This window comes from Oncorhynchus nerka, linkage group LG11, assembly GCF_034236695.1.
Source record: "Oncorhynchus nerka isolate Pitt River linkage group LG11, Oner_Uvic_2.0, whole genome shotgun sequence".
Taxonomy (NCBI): domain Eukaryota; kingdom Metazoa; phylum Chordata; class Actinopteri; order Salmoniformes; family Salmonidae; genus Oncorhynchus; species Oncorhynchus nerka.
In genome coordinates this window covers 35,816,162-35,835,615 of record NC_088406.1, presented here as the reverse complement: position 1 = coordinate 35,835,615, position 19,454 = coordinate 35,816,162, and the positions used below count along the sequence as shown (strand labels likewise).

Below are 19,454 nucleotides of genomic sequence, written 5' to 3'. Positions count from 1 at the left end.
CAGCAAGGAAGAAGCCACTGCTCCAAAACCGCCATTTAAAAGCCAGACTACGATTTGCAACTGCACATGGGGCTAAGATCGTGCTTTTTGGAGAAATGTCCTCTGGTCTGATGAAACAAAAATAGAACTGTTTGGCCATAATGACTATCGTTATGTTTGGAGGGAAAAGGGGAGGCTTGCAAGCCGAAGAACACCATCCCAACCGTGAAGCACGGGGGTGGCAGCATCATGTTGTGGGTGTGCTTTGCTGCAGGAGGGACTGGTGCACTTCACAAAATAGATGGCATCACGAGGCAGGAAAATGATGTGGATATATTGAAGCAACATCTCAAGACATCAGTCAGGAAGTTAAAGCTTGGTCGCAAAGGGGTCTTCAAATGGACAATGACCCCAAGCATACTTCCAAAGTTGTGGCAAATGGCTTAAGGACAACAAAGCCAAGGTATTAGAGTGGCCATCACAAAGCCCTAACCCAGACATGGGCAAACTACGGCCCGCGGGCCACATACGGCCCGTTAGGCTTTTAATCCGGCCCGCCGAACTTGTCCAAATTATAGTAAAAACCTCATTTTTTCCCCTTTCCCTGCAATGCCCACGTTTCCCCAATAGATGGCGCACTCAAAACACATTGACCGTTGTTGGAGTGGCGCGTATTTCTCTTTATTTCACTTTAATTTTCACTTCGTTTCACGTCACCATTAAGCCCTTCTGTGAAAATGAGCGGACCAAAGAGAAGGACCAAAGAGTAATCCTTCTCACCCCCCCCCCCCTTAAAAGATTTAGATGCACTATTGTAAAGTGGCTGTTCCACTGGATGTCATAAGGTGAAAGCACCCATTTGTAAGTCGCTCTGGATAAGAGCGTCTGCTAAATGACTTAAATGTAAATGTAAATGTAAGGAAAGTGGACAGCGAATGCCGAGTGTTTAATAAGGAGTGGACAACAAAATACTTCTTCACTGAAGTCCGATCAACGGCTGTATGTCTGATATGCCAAGAAGCTGTTGCGGTTTTCAAAGAGTACAATATCAGCCGTCACTTTGCCACGCAGCATGCAAACTATGCTAGCAAGCAGTCAACACAAGAACGGGCGGCTACTGCTCAGAGGTTGGCAGCTAATTTACAGAGTCAACAGAACTTTTTTCACCGACAAACTGCAATTCAAGAGTCAAGTACCAAGGCAAGTTATTTGCTGGCATTCAAATTAGCAAAGGCTAGCAAGCCTTTCTCCGAAGGCGAGTTTTTGAAAGAGTGCATGGTAGAGACAGCAGGTCTCTTGTGTCCGGAGAGCAAAGCCAAGTTTGAAAAAATCAGTTTAGCACGCAGGACAGTGACTCCTGTCACCTAACCTAGGGCCTAACCTCAATCCCATAGAAGATTTGTGGCCAGAACTGAAAAAGTGTGTGCGAGCAAGGAGGCCTACAAACCTGATTCAGTTACACCATCTCTGTCAAGAGAAATGGGCCAAAATTCACCCAACTTATTGTGGGAAGCTTGTGGAAGACTACCCGAAACGTTTGAACCAAGTTAAACAATTTAAAGGCAATGCTACCAAATACTAATTGAGTGTATGTAAACGTCTGACCCACTGGGAATGTAATGAAAGAAATCAAAGCTGAAATAAATCATTCTCTCTACTATTATTCTGACGTTTCACATTCTTAAAATAAAGTGGTGATCCTAACTGACCTAAGACAGGGAATTTTTATTAGGATTAAATGTCAGGAATTGTGAAAAACTGAGTTTAAACGTATTTGGCTAGGGTGTATGTAAACTTCCGACTTCAACTGTATATAGGGCAGCAGCATGTTAGGTGCAGGGTTGAGTAACCGGGTGGTAGCCGGCTAGTGATGGCTATTTAACAGTCTGATGGCCTTCAGAGAGAAGCTGTTTTTGAGTCTCGGTCCCAGCTTTAATGCACCTGCACTGATCTTCTGGATGGTAGCGGGGTGAACAGGCCCGGTGGATGATGTGGTTGATGATCACATACCTTAGTTACAAAAACTATAGTGACAAAGAGAGAATCTGAATCAGTTTTGATCAACTCTCGCATCCTGTCCTCTGTCCTCTCCTTGCCTGCTTTTGAAAAAGGTCAAAGGTAATCGAGGAGTGGAGGCAAGGAGAGAAAACGTGGAAACAAATGCGCTTGATTGAAATGAGACTCTCCTTCTCCACTCATGTGCCATTAGGCAAATTACGTTTAGAGGGGTGGAAACCCAAAATAAGTGTGTGAAGTGAGAAAACCAATTGAACTAGTTGTATGCAAGACATGTTATTGATAAAAGGATAAGTAGCGTATCGTTTTTAAATGTGTGCATGCTCTCCTTGGAGAAAACAAAAGGCTGATTCAAAGGGGGTGTGACAGATTTAAAACACTTCTGTGCTAGACGCCGAGAGGATACTCTTGTGCGTCACTTATCATATTCTGGTTCATGCAGGAGGCGGATGGAGGAATCAATTGAAAATCTCCCAAAGACCCACATAATAACAGAAAAAAATAATTATAATAAATAGTGATGAGTATAATCTCATGGTTGATTTTAGTATAATTTCTGCCTCTTTTATTTCCATGATCAGTATTTACAATATTAATTTGTACACATTTATTTTGTCTACCTTTTTTAGTCAACATTGTGTAGCACACGGATTCATATTGGAGTAGTGTTCATTACAACCTCTACTTTCTTGTCAAAAGTCATGTTAACATGAGGGCTAAAACAAAAAAGTACTTTGACGCAAATGTTCATCTACACATGTTTTTGCTCACTCTTGACTGTCAACCCACTACCACCCCCCCACTGCATTCACCCAACAGACAGAGGCCTAGTTAGAGAATGTGTTTTACCAGGAAGCTACTGTGGTCTTCTGAGTAAGATTGCTTACTTCATCTCACCTCATTTGTGCTACTGCTCAGAACTCTGTTCCATTGGCTGCAGTTGCAAATAGTATTAGGGTTAAGTAAAATAAGTAAAATAAGCATTTATGCACCGAAAGTAACTATATGTGTCAGGCACATAAACCAGGTTATTTTAGTGCATGAATATGCCTGATAGTTGTTTATAATCACAGAGAGAGAAAAAACAAGACCTGCTGTATACATGCACATAATCCAAGTACTTGAGATTGTTATAACATGTAATAACATTGTTAAACATGTTATAATATATCAAATGAATCAAGAACCAGTTCAAATGTAACACTATATTACATATTTTCATATATGTATAAAAAGAAAGGGGACGAATAGAAACAGGCACAGCTGCTCAAACAGGAAGTGACCTAATCGATTGCCTCTGTGCGCAAACTTAGTTGTAGAGGTTTGCCCTTTAACTTGTAGCTACTGGATATATGTGCTGGGTACTTCCACTTACATTTCAGGTACCGCTCACTGCCATACATTAAAATACAGAAAATGCTCTTGGTCAAAACTGAAGTCTGTTTTTTTGGGATGGTATTATGTTTTACATCTTTTGCTTCAATGGGTAAGTGCTTAAGATAATGATAATATAGATACAGCATTTTATGTAGAGCTATGAGAGAATAAATGTAGAGTTGGAGAGTAGAAATTTAAGAGCTTCCTGTCATGTGAATGTATTGTGCATCAGGATAAAAATAGTGTAATTTTTTAAACCCTATTTTTAACTTACATCAGGAAAATGTGTGTATGCTGCTGAGAATTTACCATAAAATGGCTGTGTATTTTAACCATTACATTGCAACATTTTATCTATGAGCCTGATAACCGTCCAAACCCAACACTCCTCCTCTAGGTAACAAACATTGCCATGACTCCTGTAACACATCCACCCTCCAGGCTCCACTAGGCTCTGCGGTGCTCCTGTCATGCAGCTTTGGGTCCACCTCTCTGGGAATTAGCCCTGGCCATGGCTGGGTGGTGTGGAACCAGGGCTCTGGTTCTGGTGCCAGCCTGGTCAACATCACGTCCTCTGGGAAGGTTGTTACCTCTTTCAGTTGTCTGTGTAGCATGTACAATACGAGCCTTCTTTTTTGTTTTGAGATTTTAGCCTTTTAAAAGCCTTTTTAACCATATTTTTTTATGTGCAGCTTTGTCATTTCTGCATGTAATGAAAAACCCTCTTCAAATAATATATATTAATTTATAAATAAAATATGCATTTATTATTCTCAGGTGGACTTTCTGGACCCCAGGCAGGGCAGAGTGAAGGCTTTCCCCAATCAGGGAGGTCTGGGGAACTTCTCCATCCTAATCGATGCCCTTCAGGCCTCAGACTTGGGCTCCTACTGTTGTGAGCTGCAGAGTCATGACCAGTGCCATCGAGTGGAAGTTGAGGAACTTGAAGAAGGTAACACTATGCTAGTATCTACAGTAATATGTTGTTCCAACGGCTCAGTTGGTTGGAGAATGGTGCTTGTAACAACACCTGAGTTGTAGATTTGATTCCTTCTTGCAACCTCAACAGAATATTTGGATCAAGAGAAAGTCCCTTTATTGTTACATTAGAACAATAATCTCTTAAACTGTTGTATCTGAAGATATAGGACCCTTTCAAGTCACCAGTAATGAGTCAAAATAATTGGTGAAGGTTTCATACAGGACAGTGCTTTTGGAAAGTATTCAGACCCCTTGACTTTTTCCACATTTTGTTAGGTTACAGCCTTGTTCTAAAATTACCCCATAATGACAAAGAAAAAACGTTTTTTTAGAAATGTTTGCTAATTTATAAAAAATTCAAAACAGAAATATAACATTTACATACTGTAACTATTCAGACCCTTTACTCAGTACTTTGTTGAAGCACTTTTGGCAGCAATTACAGCCTCGGGTGTTCTTGGGTATGACGCTACAAGCTCGGCACACCTGTATTTGAGAGTTTCTCCCCTTCCAAAGAGTTGAAGATTCTCCCATCTCCACAGAGGAACTCTGGCCAGGGTCTGAATACTTATGTAAATAATGTATTTCAGCAGTGGTGTAAAGTGCTTAAGTAAAAATACTTTAAAGTACTACTTCAGTAGTTTTTTTTGGTATCTGTACTTAACTTTACCATTTATATTTTTTACAACTTTTACTTTTACAAAAAGTACTTTTTACTCTGTACATTTTCCCTGACACCCAAAAGTACTCGTTACATTTTGAATGCTTAGCAGGACAGAAAACATCAAATTCACGCACTTATGAAGAGAACATCCCTGGTCATCTCTACTACCTCTGATCTGGCAACTCACTAAACACAAATGCTTTGTTTCTGAATGATGTCTGAGTGTTAGAGTGTCCCCCTGGCTATCTGTAAATTGATAAAACATGAACAATTGCCATCTGGTTTGCTTAATATAAGGAATTTGAAAGGATTTATACTTTTAATACTTAAGTACATTTTTGCAATTACATTTACTTTTGATACTTAAGTATATTTAAAACCAAATACTTTTGGACTTATACTCAAGTAGTATTTTACTGGGTGCCTTTCACTTTTACTTGAGTCATTTCCTAGTAAGGTATCTTTACTTTTACTCAAGTATGACAATTGGGTACTTTTTCCACAACTATATTATTTTAGAAATGAGCTAAAATTTCTCAAAATCATTTTTTTCTTTGTCATTATGGGATATTGTGTGTAGATTGCTGAGGTGTTTTTTAAAACAATTTCATCCATTTTAGAATACGGCTGTAACGTAACCAAACGTGGAAAAAGTCAAGCATGTGGCCGGTTTTTCCTTCCAGGGTTATTTTCTGTAAAGGCAAACATATTTCTGGTCGGTTTAGACTCAGCAGCTCTCTCGCTTATTGTTTCCTGTAAGATACAGGAATGTGAATAAAACCACCTCTTCCTCTTTACTCGTCTAGGTTCACACATCGTGTTGTTTTTCAGCGTTGGCAGTTTGGCCATCCTCCTAGTGCTCCTAAGTGGCTGTTTCTGCTGGGTGAAATGGACACGTGAGCACCCCCATGTTCCATCTGACTCACTCAGTTTTACTTCTGCATTGGAATGATATGGATGAAGCAGCTAGCACGGCATGCACAGTATACAGTATGCTTCATTGAGTACAGCAACAGTTATTTGGGCTAATCCGAACCTTCCTATGAGCATTAAGCAGCTTCCTTTCTTTCTGATGTAAATGTTATTATGTTGATTGTGCAACTTTGCAAGCTGCTTCCATGTCAGTTAAGTAGCTACATATCCCACTGAAAATATGCACATTGCACAGTTTAAACAGGCCTGTAGGCATGTCTTAATGCCACCCAGTATACGCTTTAGAAAGAGGAACTGCAGGGATGCAGTGGTAGAGCATTTCAAAGTAGCCTAATATGTTTGTGAAATGTGATGTACTTGTACTTCCAAAATATACATTACCCCTTGAAAAAGTGATAATCTTATAGAAGTGCCCTTTCTTGTTTTAGGAGTTTCTACTGAAAGAACACCAGACTATATCAACACCCATTTCTGTGCAGGTTGGGCCTCTATGCTCTTGTTCTAATCCTCAATGTTCATTTTAATTTTTTGAGAAAGAGAATGTATTACTGCTATGGCATTTGAGCACCACTTTCAAATCTGATTGAAACATGAAATTAGTGTAGAATTCTGTATAATATCACAGGATCCAGTGCACCTCCTGAGGATGTTGCATGTAGTGACAATGTCGGGAGAGATGTGGTATAGGAGAGAGGTAAAAGACGTACACACGTAGGCTAAAACAGCATGTGCTCACACTCAAACACACACACACGCGCATGCACGTGCACATACACACACACAGTGTTTTATTATGTCTATGTGGTTAAGATTCTTCAACATTACAGCATCACTCTATATTTACTAAACAAGACCACAGTACAAAGTCATTTTGCATTTGCAGACTGATGCTCACATCTGGTTTTTGTCTTAATTTAGGAGTCGGCAATGAGCGACCGATCTATGGTAAGTTTACGCTTCTAGATTTTCCATTTTCTTTAAATGCGCTGGAATGGAATTGTAAAGTTGTTTTCTTTTCTACATGGACCTAGTTTGAACTGTTCTCTTCCCACCTTTCAATAGAAAACAATGAACATGATCCAACCAGAATGCAGCATGATCCGACCAGAATTCACCATGATCCGACCACAATTCAGCACGATCCGACCAGAATTCAGTACGATCCAACCAGAATTCAGCATGATCCAACCACAATTCAGCACGATCTGTCCAGAATTCAGCATGATCCCACCACAATTCAGCATGATCCAACCAGAATTCAGCATGATCCAACCAGAATTCAACATGAAGCACAAAGAAACCAGCACGAACCAGTTAGATACAAAAATAAATTGAGAGATTCGAGTGAGAACAGAAGACAGGGGTTTCATGGAGGTGAGCTATTTGTAACATACCATAGACATTCTATAACCATTATCCCTTGTTCAATGATACCAATATTTTCATCCCCGCTTGGTATGCATGTTGAATTCAGAAGTAACTAAACTTTATGGACTTTCCTTTCCCAGAACTCATGAGCAGATTGCGCCAATCAAGTCTCGGACAGCGTTACTATGGTAAAGTCAGAACTTTGTAATGATCAATTTACAGTATAGGCTTGCGGTGATCCTTTTATGAATTACATTGACTTGTCGTGAACTCTGACAGCAAACCAAGCCGAGATCAACCAGCAAACCAGAGTTCGGATGGACAACCACCAAAGAGCAAACGAAGCAAAGACCAACCAGGATCGCAGATCCCAAATGGACGACTGCCAAAGAGGTGTCCTACACACTATGCTTTACAGTAATCTCTGAAACAAATCAATATGCACTCTAGCATTTTGTTATTAAAGCATTGTCTCCTCATTGCAGGAAGCTTTTGGAGAAAGAAACCCAAAGAGCGTAAGTTCCTTTTTTTTACACACAACATACTGTATAATCATAATAATTTATATTAAGACCTCTCTCTCCCAGAATGTGAATATGAAAACCCAATCTATAACAGTGTAGTCCAACTCCACAAACTATAGACGGGATGAAGAAGATACTGGGTCTCAACTCCTTGGTCTCAATTTTGTTTAGGTTGTATTTTATTTTTTTTGTAAATAAAGTACATTACATTGTCTTGAAAGTGAAACAAATATGAAATAAAGTTAAATCATTTTAAAATTGATTTATGATTCTTTCATGCATTGTATTATCCAATGTGAATCAGAAAAGTCTCTAATCAAGACAATTAACCCTAATAACCCCCAGCTGTGTCACCCTACCAGTGGATGGTCACCCAGGCCCATTGTTTGCTGACCATCAGAGATGAAGAGGTACTCTTCTGTTGATGTAATGATTCTTCGTTATTATTACCCTAACCTGCACAGAGCTAGAGGGATATAATCCATACATTCAACCGCACTGACAGTCTGAAAGGTAGGAAATAGAACTGCAGTTTACGAAGACATAAATTACATTCATCCAGTTTCCATTCAACATTACTGTATGTCCAATGTAATGTGGCAGACCATGGGGTTTGATCAAGACGTTCACACAGATAAGACACGGACACCTCAGTTTCAAGAGTGTTTAATTAAAACAAAAAGAAAAGAAATCGGTCTCCTCCAGGTTACCGCCTTCTGGGCTCTGGAGTAGACCACCAACCTGCTCGGGTCTAGCAGACCGTGAGGACATCTCTCCGGTAGCAACCTCTCACTACCTCCAACTCTCCCGTGTGCTGCCCTCCTGGCAGCTTTATGGGCCTTGTACAGCTGGTGAGCAATCAGCCCCTTGATTACTCACCAGCCTCATTCAGCCCCAATTATTGTATTTATTTATCCATTATTTTACCAGGTAAGTTGACAGAGAACATGTTCTCATTTGCAGTAACGACCTGGGGAATGGTTACAGGGGAGAGGAGGGGGATGAATGAGCCAATTGTAAACTGGGGATCATTAGGTGACCATGATGGTTTGAGGGCCAGATTGGTAATTTAGCCACGACACCGGGGTTAACACCCCTACTCTTACAATAAGTGCCATGGGATCTTTAATGACCTCAGAGAGTCAGGACACCGGTTTAACATCCCATCCGAAAGACGGCATTCTACACAGGGCAGTGTCCCCAATCACTGCCCTGGGGTATTGGGATATTTCTTTTAGACCAGAGGAAAGAGTGCCTCCTACTGGCCCTCCAACACCACTTCCAGCAGCATCTGGTCTCCCATCCAGGAACTGACCAGGACCAACCCTGTATGGCTTCAGAAGCAAGCCAGCAGTGGTATGCAGGGTGGTATGCTGCTGGCAAATTAGTCCTGGCCAGAGGACCCGTTGAGACCTGGCATGTCCAGCAGAGGGAGCCACCGCCGTGTGATGTGGACTCCGTCTGTCACCAGGCCTCAACGAGTCTCCCCCTGGTGGCTTGTCCGTGATACGCCACAGTAAGTATCTTAAATGTTCATTCCTGATCAGTCAAATGGCGATATCATTGGTTATAAAGTATGTGTGGTTTTGGCTAATTGCTAATGTCATGTGTATTCAAATTCACACAGATGAACCTGGTGGACACTGCAGGGCATTCGATATCGTTCGGTGCCACTATCTCATGTGAGAGACAGACCGGTTCCTTGTCTTTTCTGTTAGCTACTAAGTAGGCTAACTATTTCCGCTAATATTAAATCTCTTGAATTTTTTTGCTGTAGCACTTAAAGGACTCTGTTTTTGTTAAACCGCTTTTGGGTCCTCACTCAAGTTCATAACAGAAGAATCTGACCAAGAATGGACCCAGCGACTTCGGATTCTTTCCACTCAGCCGTCGAGATCCAGGGAGCGATGCTAGGCAGACACGAGCAGGAATTGTCTGCTGCTCGACATGCCGTTGAGACCCTGGCCGCCCAAGTCTCCGACCTCACAAAACAGATTCACCATCTCCGCCTCGATCCACCAGCCACTTCCAGGGCTTCCGAATCTCCGGAGCCCAGAATCAATAACCCGCCGTGTTACTCTGGGGAGCCCACTGAATGCCGCTCGTTCCTCACCCAGTGTGATATTGTGTTTTCTCTCCAGCCCAACACTTACTCCAGGAGCACAGCTCGTATCGCCTACGTCATATCTCTCCTTAGTGGACGGGCTCGTGAGTGGGGCACGGCAATCTGGGAGGCGAGGGCTGAGTGTACTAACCAGTATCAGGACTTTAAGGAGGAGATGATACGGGTTTTTGATCGTTCTGTTTTTGGGGAGGAAGCTTCCAGGGTCCTGTCTTCCCTATGTCAAGGTAATTGATCCATAACAGATTACTCTATTGAGTTTCGCACTCTTGCTGCCTCCAGTGACTGGAACGAGCCGGCTTTGCTCGCTCGTTTTCTGGAGGGTCTCCGCGCGGAGGTAAAGGATGAGATTCTCTCCCGGGAGGTTCCTACCAGCGTGGATTCCTTGATTGAACTCGCTATTCGCATAGAGCGACGGGTTGATCTTCATCGCCGAGCTCGTGGAAAGGAGCTCGCGTTTTCTGTTGCCCCCCTCTCCGCATCACTACCATCTTCCTCCGCCGGCTCGGGTGCTGAGCCTATGCAGCTGGGGGGTATCCGCATCTCGACTAAGGAGAGGGAACGGAGAATCACCAACCGCCTCTGTCTCTATTGCGGTTCCGCTGGTCACTTTGTCACTTCATGTCCAGTAAAAGCCAGAGCTCATCAGTAAGAGGAGGGCTACTGGTGAGCGCTACTACTCTGGTCTCTCCTTCAAGATCCTGCACTACCTTGTCGGCCCATCTACGCTGGACCGGTTCGTCAGCTTCCTGCAGTGCCTTGATAGACTCTGGGGCGGAGGGCTGTTTTATGGACGAGACCTGGGCTCGGGAACATGACATTCCTCTCAGACAGTTAAGGGAGCCCACGGCCTTGTTCGCTTTGGATGGTAGTTCTCTCCCCAGGATTCAGCGTGAAACGCTACCTTTAACCCTCACTGTCTCTGGTAATCATAGCGAAACCATTTCTTTTTTAATTTTTCGTTCACCTTTTACACCTGTTGTTTTGGGCCATCCCTGGCTAGTTTGTCATAATCCTTCTATTGATTGGTCTGGTAATTCTATCCTCTCCTGGAACGTCTCTTGTCATGTGAAATGTTTAATGTCTGCTATCCCTCCTGTTTCCTCTGTCTCTTCTTCACAGGAGGAGCCTGGTGATTTGACGAGGGTGCCGGAGGAATATCACGATCTGCGCACGGTGTTCAGTCGGTCCAGGGCCACCTCTCTTCCTCCGCACCGGTCGTATGATTGTAGTATTGATCTCCTTCCGGGAACCACTCCCCCCCGGGGTAGACTATACTCTCTGTCGGCTCCCGAACGTAAGGCTCTCGAAGATTATTTGTCTGTAGCTCTCGACGCCGGTACCATAGTCCCCTCCTCCTCTCCCGCCGGAGCGGGGTTTTTTTTTGTTAAGAAGAAGGACGGGTCCCTGAGCCCCTGCATAGATTATCGAGGGCTGAATGACATAACAGTTAAGAATCGTTATCCGCTCCCTCTTATGTCTTCAGCCTTCGAGATCCTGCAGGGAGCCAGGTTTTTCACTAAGTTGGACCTTCGTAAGGCTTACCATCTCGTGCGCATCAGGGAGGGGGACGAGTGGAAAACGGTGTTTAACACTCCGTTAGGGCACTTTGAATACCGGGTTCTTCCTTTCGGCCTCGCTAACGCTCCAGCTGTCTTTCAGGCATTAGTTAATGACGTCCTGAGAGACATGCTGAACATCTTTGTTTTCGTTTACCTTGACGATATCCTGATATTTTTCACCGTCACTCCAGATTCATGTTCAGCACGTTCGACGTGTTCTCCAGCGCCTTTTAGAGAATTGTCTTTATGTGAAGGCTGAGAAGTGCACTTTTCATGCCTCCTCCGTCACATTTCTCGGTTCTGTTATTTCCGCTGAAGGCATTAAGATGGATCCCGCTAAGGTCCAAGCTGTCATTGATTGGCCCGTTCCTAAGTCACGCGTCGAGCTGCAGCGCTTTCTCGGCTTCGCGAATTTCTATCATCGTTTCATCCGTAATTTCGGTCAGGTGGCAGCTCCTCTCACAGCCCTTACTTCTGTCAAGACGTGCTTTAAGTGGTCCGTTTCCGCTCAGGGAGCCTTTGATCTTCTCAAGAATCGTTTTACATCCGCACCTATCCTTGTTACACCTGACGTCTCTAGACAGTTCGTTGTCGAGGTTGACGCGTCGGAGGTGGGCGTGGGAGCCATTCTTTCTCAGCGCTTCCTCTCTGACGACAAGGTCCACCCTTGCGCGTATTTTTCTCATCGCCTGTCGCCGTCGGAACGTAACTATGATGTGGGAAACCGCGAACTGCTCGCCATCCGCTTAGCCCTAGGCGAATGGCGACAGTGGTTGGAGGGGGCGACTGTTCCTTTTGTCGTTTGGACTGACCATAGGAACCTTGAGTACATCCGTTCTGCCAAACGACTTAATGCGCGTCAGGCTCGTTGGGCGCTGTTTTTCGCTCGTTTCGAGTTCGTAATTTTTTATCGTCCGGGCTCTAAGAACACCAAGCCTGATGCTTTATCTCATCTCTTCAGTTCTTCAGTAGTCTCCACCGACCCCGAGGGGATTCTCCCTGAGGGGCGTGTTGTCGGGTTGACCATCTGGGGAATTGAGAGGCAGGTAAAGCAAGCACTCACTCACACTCCGTCGCCGCTTGTCCTAGGAACCTTCTTTTCGTTCCCGTTCCTACTCGTCTGGCCGTTCTTCAGTGGGCTCACTCTGCCAAGTTAGCCGGCCACCCCGGCGTTCGGGGTACGCTTGCTTCCATTCGCCAGCGTTTTTGGTGGTCCACCCGGGAGCGTGACACGCGTCGTTTCGTGGCTGCTTGTTCGGTCTGCGCGCAGACTAAGTCCGGTAACTCCCCTCCTGCCGGCCGTCTCAGACCGCTTCCCATTCCCTCTCGACCGTGGTCTCACATCGCCTTAGATTTTATCACCGGTCTGCCTTCGTCAGCGGGGAAGACTGTTATTCTTACGGTTGTCGATAGGTTCTCTAAGGCGGCTCATTTTATTCCTCTCGCTAAGCTCCCTTCTGCTAAAGAAACGGCACAAATCATCATTGAGAATGTTTTCAGAATTCATGGCCTTCCGTCAGACGTCGTTTCGGACAGGGGTCCGCAATTCACGTCTCAATTTTGGAGGGAGTTTTGCCGTTTGATTGGGGCTTCCGTCAGTCTCTCTTCCGGCTTTCACCCCCAGTCTAACGGTCAAGCAGAACGGGACAATCAGACTATTGGTCGCATCTTACGCAGTCTTTCTTTTCGTAACCCTGCGTCTTGGTCAGAACAGCTCCCCTGGGCAGAATACGCCCACAACTCGCTTCCTTCGTCTGCGACCGGTCTATCTCCTTTTCAGAGTAGCCTCGGGTACCAGCCTCCGCTGTTCTCGTCTCAGCTCGCCGAGTCCAGCGTCCCCTCCACTCAGGCTTTTGTCCAACGTTGTGAGCGCACATGGAAGAGGGTCAGGTCTGCACTTTGCCGTTATAGGGCGCAGACTGTGAGAGCCGCTAATAAGCGTAGAACTAAGAGTCCTAGATATTGTCGCGGTCAGAGAGTATGGCTCCCCACTCAAAACCTTCCCCTTACGACAGCTTCTCGCAAGTTGACCCCACGGTTCATTGGTCCGTTCCGTATTTCTCAGATCATTAATCCTGTCGCAGTGCGACTTCTTCTCCCGCAATATCTTTGTCTTCCCCCCATCCTTGTCGAGGGCGCACCTATCTACAGGGTCCGTAAGATTTTGGACATGCGTCCTCGGGGCCGTGGTCATCAGTACCTAGTGGATTGGGAGGGATACGGTCCTGAGGAAAGGAGTTGGGTTCCCTCTCGGGACGTGCTGGACCGTTCGCTGATCAATGATTTCCTCCGTTGCCGCCAGGTTTCCTCCTCGAGTGCGCCAGGAGGCGCTCGGTGAGTGGGGGGGTACTGTCATGTATTGTCATATTATGTCTTGTTCCTGTTCTTTCTCTTCACTCCGTCTCCCCCTGCTGGTCGTATTAGGTTACCTTCTCTTCCTCTCCTTCCCCCAGCTGTTCCTCATCTTCTCTAACTACCTCGTTCACCCTTTTCCCACCTGTTCCCTTTTTTCCCTCTGATTAGGTCTCTATTTCTCTCTCTGTTCCTGCTTCTGTCTTTGTCAGATTCTCGTTTGAGTTTCTCATGCCAGATCCAAACTATCGTCTCGTTTGCTTCACCCTCGTCCCGTCCTGTCGGAAGCATTCAAAATGTCACGGGTACTTTTAGGTGTCAGGGAAAATGTATGGACTAAAAAGTACATTATTATCTTTAGCAATGTAGTGAAGTAAAAGTAAAAGTTGTTAAGAATATAAATAATAAAGTACAGATACCCCCCCAAAAACGACTTAAGTAGTACTTTAAAGTATCTTCACTTAAGTACTTTACACCACTGATAACACTTTATCCCCCCCAGTTAGACTTCCATTGTGATACAGATGTCTGTAGAAGATCCAGCGGCTCAACGCTCTGTAACAGAAGTAAGTTTAAGTAGGTCCTATTATTGAGTGTAGTCTGGCCCAGGAGTGTGAAGGTGAACGGAAAGGCACTGGAGCAACGAACCACCCTTGCTGTCTCTGCCTGGCCGGTTCCTCTCTCTCCACTGGGATTCTCTGCCTCAAACCCTGTTACTGGGGCTGAGTCACTGGCTTACTGGTGCTCTTCCATGCCATCCCTAGGAGGGATGCATCATTTGAGTGGGTTGAGTCACTGATGTGATCTTCCTGTCCGTGATGGCACCCCCCCTTGGGTTGTGCCATGGCGGAAATCTTTGTGGGCTATACTCGGCCTTGTCTCAGGATGGTAAGTTGGTGGTTGAAGATATCCCTCTAGTGGTGTGGGGGCTGTGCTTTGGCAAAGTGGGTGGGGTTATATCCTGCCTGTTTGGCCCTGTCCGGGGGTATCGTCGGATGGGGCCACAGTGTCTCCCGACCCCTCCTGTCTCAGCCTCCAGTATTTATGCTGCAGTAGTTTATGTGTCAGGGGCTAGGGTCAGTCTGTTATATATGGAGTATTTATCCTGTCTTATCCGGTGTCCTGTGTGAGTTTAAGTATGCTCTCTCTAATTCTCTCTCTTTTTCTCTCTATCTTTCTTTCTCTCTCGTTCTTTCTCTCTCTCAGAGGACCTGAGCCCTAGGACCATGCCTCAGGACTACCTGGCCTGATGACTCCTTACTGTCCACCTGGCCCTGCTGCTGCTTCAGTTTCACCTGACGCGCTACCTGTCCCAGACCTGCTGTTTTCAACTCTCTAGAGACAGCAGGAGCGGTAGAGATACTCTGAATGATCGGATATGAAAAACCAACTGACATTTACTCCTGAGGTGCCAACCTGTTGCACCCTCGACAACCACTGTGATTATTATTATTTGACCCTGCTGGTCATCTATGAACATTTGAACATCTTGGCCATGTTCTGTTATAATCGCCATCCAGCACAGCCAGAAGAGGACTGGCCAGCCATCATAGCCTGGTTCTGCTCTAGTTTTCTTCCTAGGTTCTGGCCTTTCTAGGGAGTTTTTCCTAGCCACTCTGCTTCTACACCTGCATTGGTTGCTGTTTGGGGTTTTAGGCTGGGTTTCTGTACAGCACTTTGTGACATCAGCTGATGTAAGAAGGGCTTTATAAAGGAATTTGATTTATTTATTGACTTATCATCAAAGCGAAGTAAAGTGTTTACTTTGCTTTGGAATAGGTCCCATTCTCTGAATACATGTGTTATCAATAAGTCCCAAATCTATTCTCCCTAGAGTGGCGCAGCGTTGTGAGGCACTGCATCTCAGTGCTAGAGGCATCACTACAGACACACTGGTTTGAATCCAGGCTGTATCACAACCGGCCGTGATTGGGAGTCCCATAGGGCGGCGCAAAATTGGCCCAGGGTTGGCCGGTGTAGGCCTCATTGTAAATAAGAATTTGTTCTTAACTGACTTGCCTAATTAAAAAAGGTTAAAAAATAATAGGGAGGAGGCAAATAGGAGTGCTGAGAGAACAACAAAGGAAGAGTGATCTGCAGCACACCATTGTCCCTGGTGGACCTGTCATCCTTCAGGTGTAAATAATTTGGGACACACTTGCTCTTGTTTTATTGATTGATTTATGTTTGTAGTTTGTAGTGCTTGAGACTAGGGAGCTCCCCCATGCTTCTAATGCAGGTGCAGAGGAGCTACCGAGAGCTGTCCATGATTCTGAACATCTCTTATCCGGGGCTGGTCCTTGCAGTTCTGCCGCCATAGGCAAGACCAAAAATTGCTGTCCCTGCAAAACTAGAATAGTCCCAGGAAACAAAATCATGTTGAAAAGATGTGTAAAATACATGTTTTCCAGATGTTGAAGTTAGGTTCAATTTAGGTTCTGAATGGAAGGTGAAAAGTATGTTATGTATGTTTAAACTACACATTTTCCAGGAAGTTGAAAACGCATATTTTTCGAACATTAAAAAATAGGTATTTTCCAGAAGGTGAAATAAGGTAACTGTTCAGTTCAGAAAGAAAGTTGAAATTGCTTATTTTCCGGATGTTGAAATCAGGCTAATTTTGGTTCTGAATGAAAGTTGAAAATTTAAAAATAAAATAAAAATCTTTCTTTGGGCCAAGTCAAGGCTGGTCCAGACCTGACATAATCTGAACTAAACAAAGGAGCCTATGATTGGTTCAGACTTGGTCCGGACCAAACCAAAAATCTATGTCTTTGGACTTCAAGGCTGGTCTGGACCGCAGTATTTTATTATTCACTGTGATCAGCTTGTCAAACATTGACGGATGCAAACTTGAAACCACTGATCATGACAATGGGGTGAAACTCCTGGACAACAGTTGTGATTGTCCCTTCCATATTGTCCATTTTACTTTGACCTGTCCTGTTTTTTTAGGATATGTTGTTTGTTAACATGACAGCTTATGTTAATTTATTTGCACGAAAACATCCTGTGACGTAGCATTGAGGCTAGCTTTTTCAAACAGAAATTTGCATCATGTAGCACTAATTCCAAAAATGTTTGGGACACTGTAAAGTCCATGGAGAATAAGAGCACCTCCTCCCAGCTGCCCACTGCACTGAGGCTAGGAAACACTGTCACCATCTATGATACTTGATCATTTCAATAAGCATTTTCTACGGCTTTCCACCTGGCTACCCCTACCCCGGCCAGCAGCTCTGGACCCCCTGCAGAAACTTGCCCAAGTCCCACCCGCTTCTCCTTCATCCAAATCCAGACAGCTGATGTTCTGAAAGAGCTGCAAAATCTGGATCCCTACGAAGCAGCTGGGCTAGACAATCTGGACCCTCTCTTTCTAAAATTATCTGCAGAAATTGTTGCAACCCCTACTACTAGCCTATTCAACCTCTCTTTCGTATCGTCTGAGATCCCCAAAGATTAGAAATCTGCCGCAGTCATCCCCCTCTTTAAAGGGGGAGACACTCTAGAACCAAACTGTTATAGACTCATATCCATCCTGCCCTGCCTTTCTAAAAGCTTTCGACTCTGTCAATCACCACATTCTTATCGGCAGACTCAATAGCCTTGGTTTCTCAAATGACTGCCTCGCCTGGTTCACCAACTACTTCTCAGATAGAGTTCAGTGTGTCAAATTGGAGGGCCTGTTGTCCGGACCTCTGGGAGTGTCTCAGGGTTCAATTCTCGGGCTATTATTTTCTCTGTATATATCAATGATGTCGCTCTTGCTGTGGGTGATTCCCAGATCCACCTCTACGCAGACGACACCATTCTGTATACATCTGGCGCTTCTTTGGACAATGTGTTAACAAACCTCCAAACAAGCTTCAATGCCATACAACACTCCTTCCGTGGCCTCCACCTGCTCTTAAACGCTAGTAAAACTAAATGCATGCTTTTCAACCGTTCACTGCCCACACCTGCCCGCCTGACTAGCATCACTACTGGACGGTTCTGACTTAGAATATGTGGACATCTGCAAAAACCTAGGTGCCTGGCTAGACTGTAAACTCTCCTTCCAGACTCATATTAAACATTTCCAATCCAAAATTAAATCTAGAATCGGCTTTCTATTTCGCAACAAAGCATCCTTCATTCACGCTGCCAAACATACCCTAGTAATACTGACTCTCCTACTGATCCTCGACTTCAGCGATGTCATTTACAAAATAGTCTCCATTACTCTACTCAGCAAACTGGATGCAGTCTATCACAGTGCCATTCGTTTTGTCTCCAAAGCCCCATATACCACATATACAGTGCCTTGCGAAAGTATTCGGCCCCCTTGAACTTTGCGACCTTTTGCCATATTTCAGTTTTTGATTTGTTAAAAAAATTTGAAATATCCAATAAATGTCGTTCCACTTCATGATTGTGTCCCACTTGTTGTTGATTCTTCACAAAAAAAATACAGTTTTATATCTTTATGTTTGAAGCCTGAAATGTGGCAAAAGGTCGCAAAGTTCAAGGGGGCCGAATACTTTCGCAAGGCACTGTATATATATATATTGCATATTATTAAATGTAATCATTGAAAACTGTGCATTTAAGCAATACTTCTGCAGTGACTTTTCAGTTGAAAAGTGTGGCCCGAACGAGGTGGTGGGGAAGATGGCGGAAGCGGACGCTGAAGTGGATTGTGAATCTAATGGCAGTTGAATCAAGGAGAATTGGAGTATTGTCCAAAAGTATGGAAAACGGAGTAATGTATAGTGCTGAGAATGTCCTTTCCTATCTTGTTGGAGTACGGTTTGTTAATGAGGAGCAGTTGATCGAAATACCAATCTTGAATAATCCATTTGAGCTATCCAAACTAGTGGAGAGAGTGATGGGTAAATGAAATCTGTGAGAATCACGAAAGGCGGGCTTATTTGTTTTTTTTGTACATCTGAGAATCAGAAGGAACTTGTGTTGCGTCTCACCCGATTTGATAAGTCTGACATGCTGACCAAACCAGACGCGCTCGTGCACATGTTGAAGCAATCAGGACACGCAGGTTGAAATATCTAAACAAACTCTGAATTAATTACATTAATTTGGGGACAGGTTGAAAAGCATTAAACATTTATGGCAATTTGGCTAACTAGCTTGCTGTTGCTAGCTAATTTGTCCTGGGATATAAACATTGGGTTGTTATTTTACCTGAAATGCACAAGGTCCTCTACTCCAACAATTAATTCACAGATAAAACAGTAAACCAAATTAATTTCCCGTCATCTTTCCTCCTTCCTACAGGCTTCTATTTCTTCTTTAGACTTTATATGGTGGTTGGCAACCAACTTTACGGTGCATTACTACCACCGACTGGAGTGTGGATGTCAGTTCATCTTTCAATCACCCACGTGGGTATATGCTCTTAAAAACCAATGAGGGGTTTTGAGAGGCAGGACTTGCAACGTGTTGAGCGTCACAAATATAACCAACTTCTATTTTAACGCATGCCCACTCAGGCGCTCGCTGTCGCAATGATTGAATAACATGTATGTGTACATTTATTTTGCAACGAATGTGACGCGAGTGGTGTGGTCAGCATGTGA

At 44.2% G+C, this 19,454-nt stretch overlaps 1 protein-coding gene across 2 annotated transcripts; it reads left to right on the top strand.

Annotated features, from left to right (window-relative positions):
- The first annotated feature begins 3,401 nt into the window (after nucleotides 1–3,401).
- On the top strand, nucleotides 3,402–18,286 carry LOC115137613 (uncharacterized). 2 transcript variants are annotated; one of them, XM_029673930.2, is made up of 11 exons: nucleotides 3,402–3,481; nucleotides 3,770–3,954; nucleotides 4,150–4,324; nucleotides 5,824–5,913; nucleotides 6,379–6,429; nucleotides 6,869–6,895; nucleotides 7,013–7,324; nucleotides 7,459–7,506; nucleotides 7,598–7,711; nucleotides 7,804–7,833; nucleotides 8,188–18,286. In XM_029673930.2, exons 1-11 carry the CDS (start codon nucleotides 3,412–3,414, stop codon nucleotides 8,265–8,267), a joined length of 1,182 nt encoding a protein of 393 aa, XP_029529790.2. In that variant the 5' UTR covers nucleotides 3,402–3,411; the 3' UTR covers nucleotides 8,268–18,286. The 2 variants fall into 2 exon arrangements, with proteins under 2 accessions (XP_029529790.2, XP_029529791.2); XM_029673931.2 differs by lacking the exon at nucleotides 8,188–18,286 and adding an exon at nucleotides 7,906–8,104.
- Nucleotides 18,287–19,454: the final 1,168 nt, after the last annotated feature.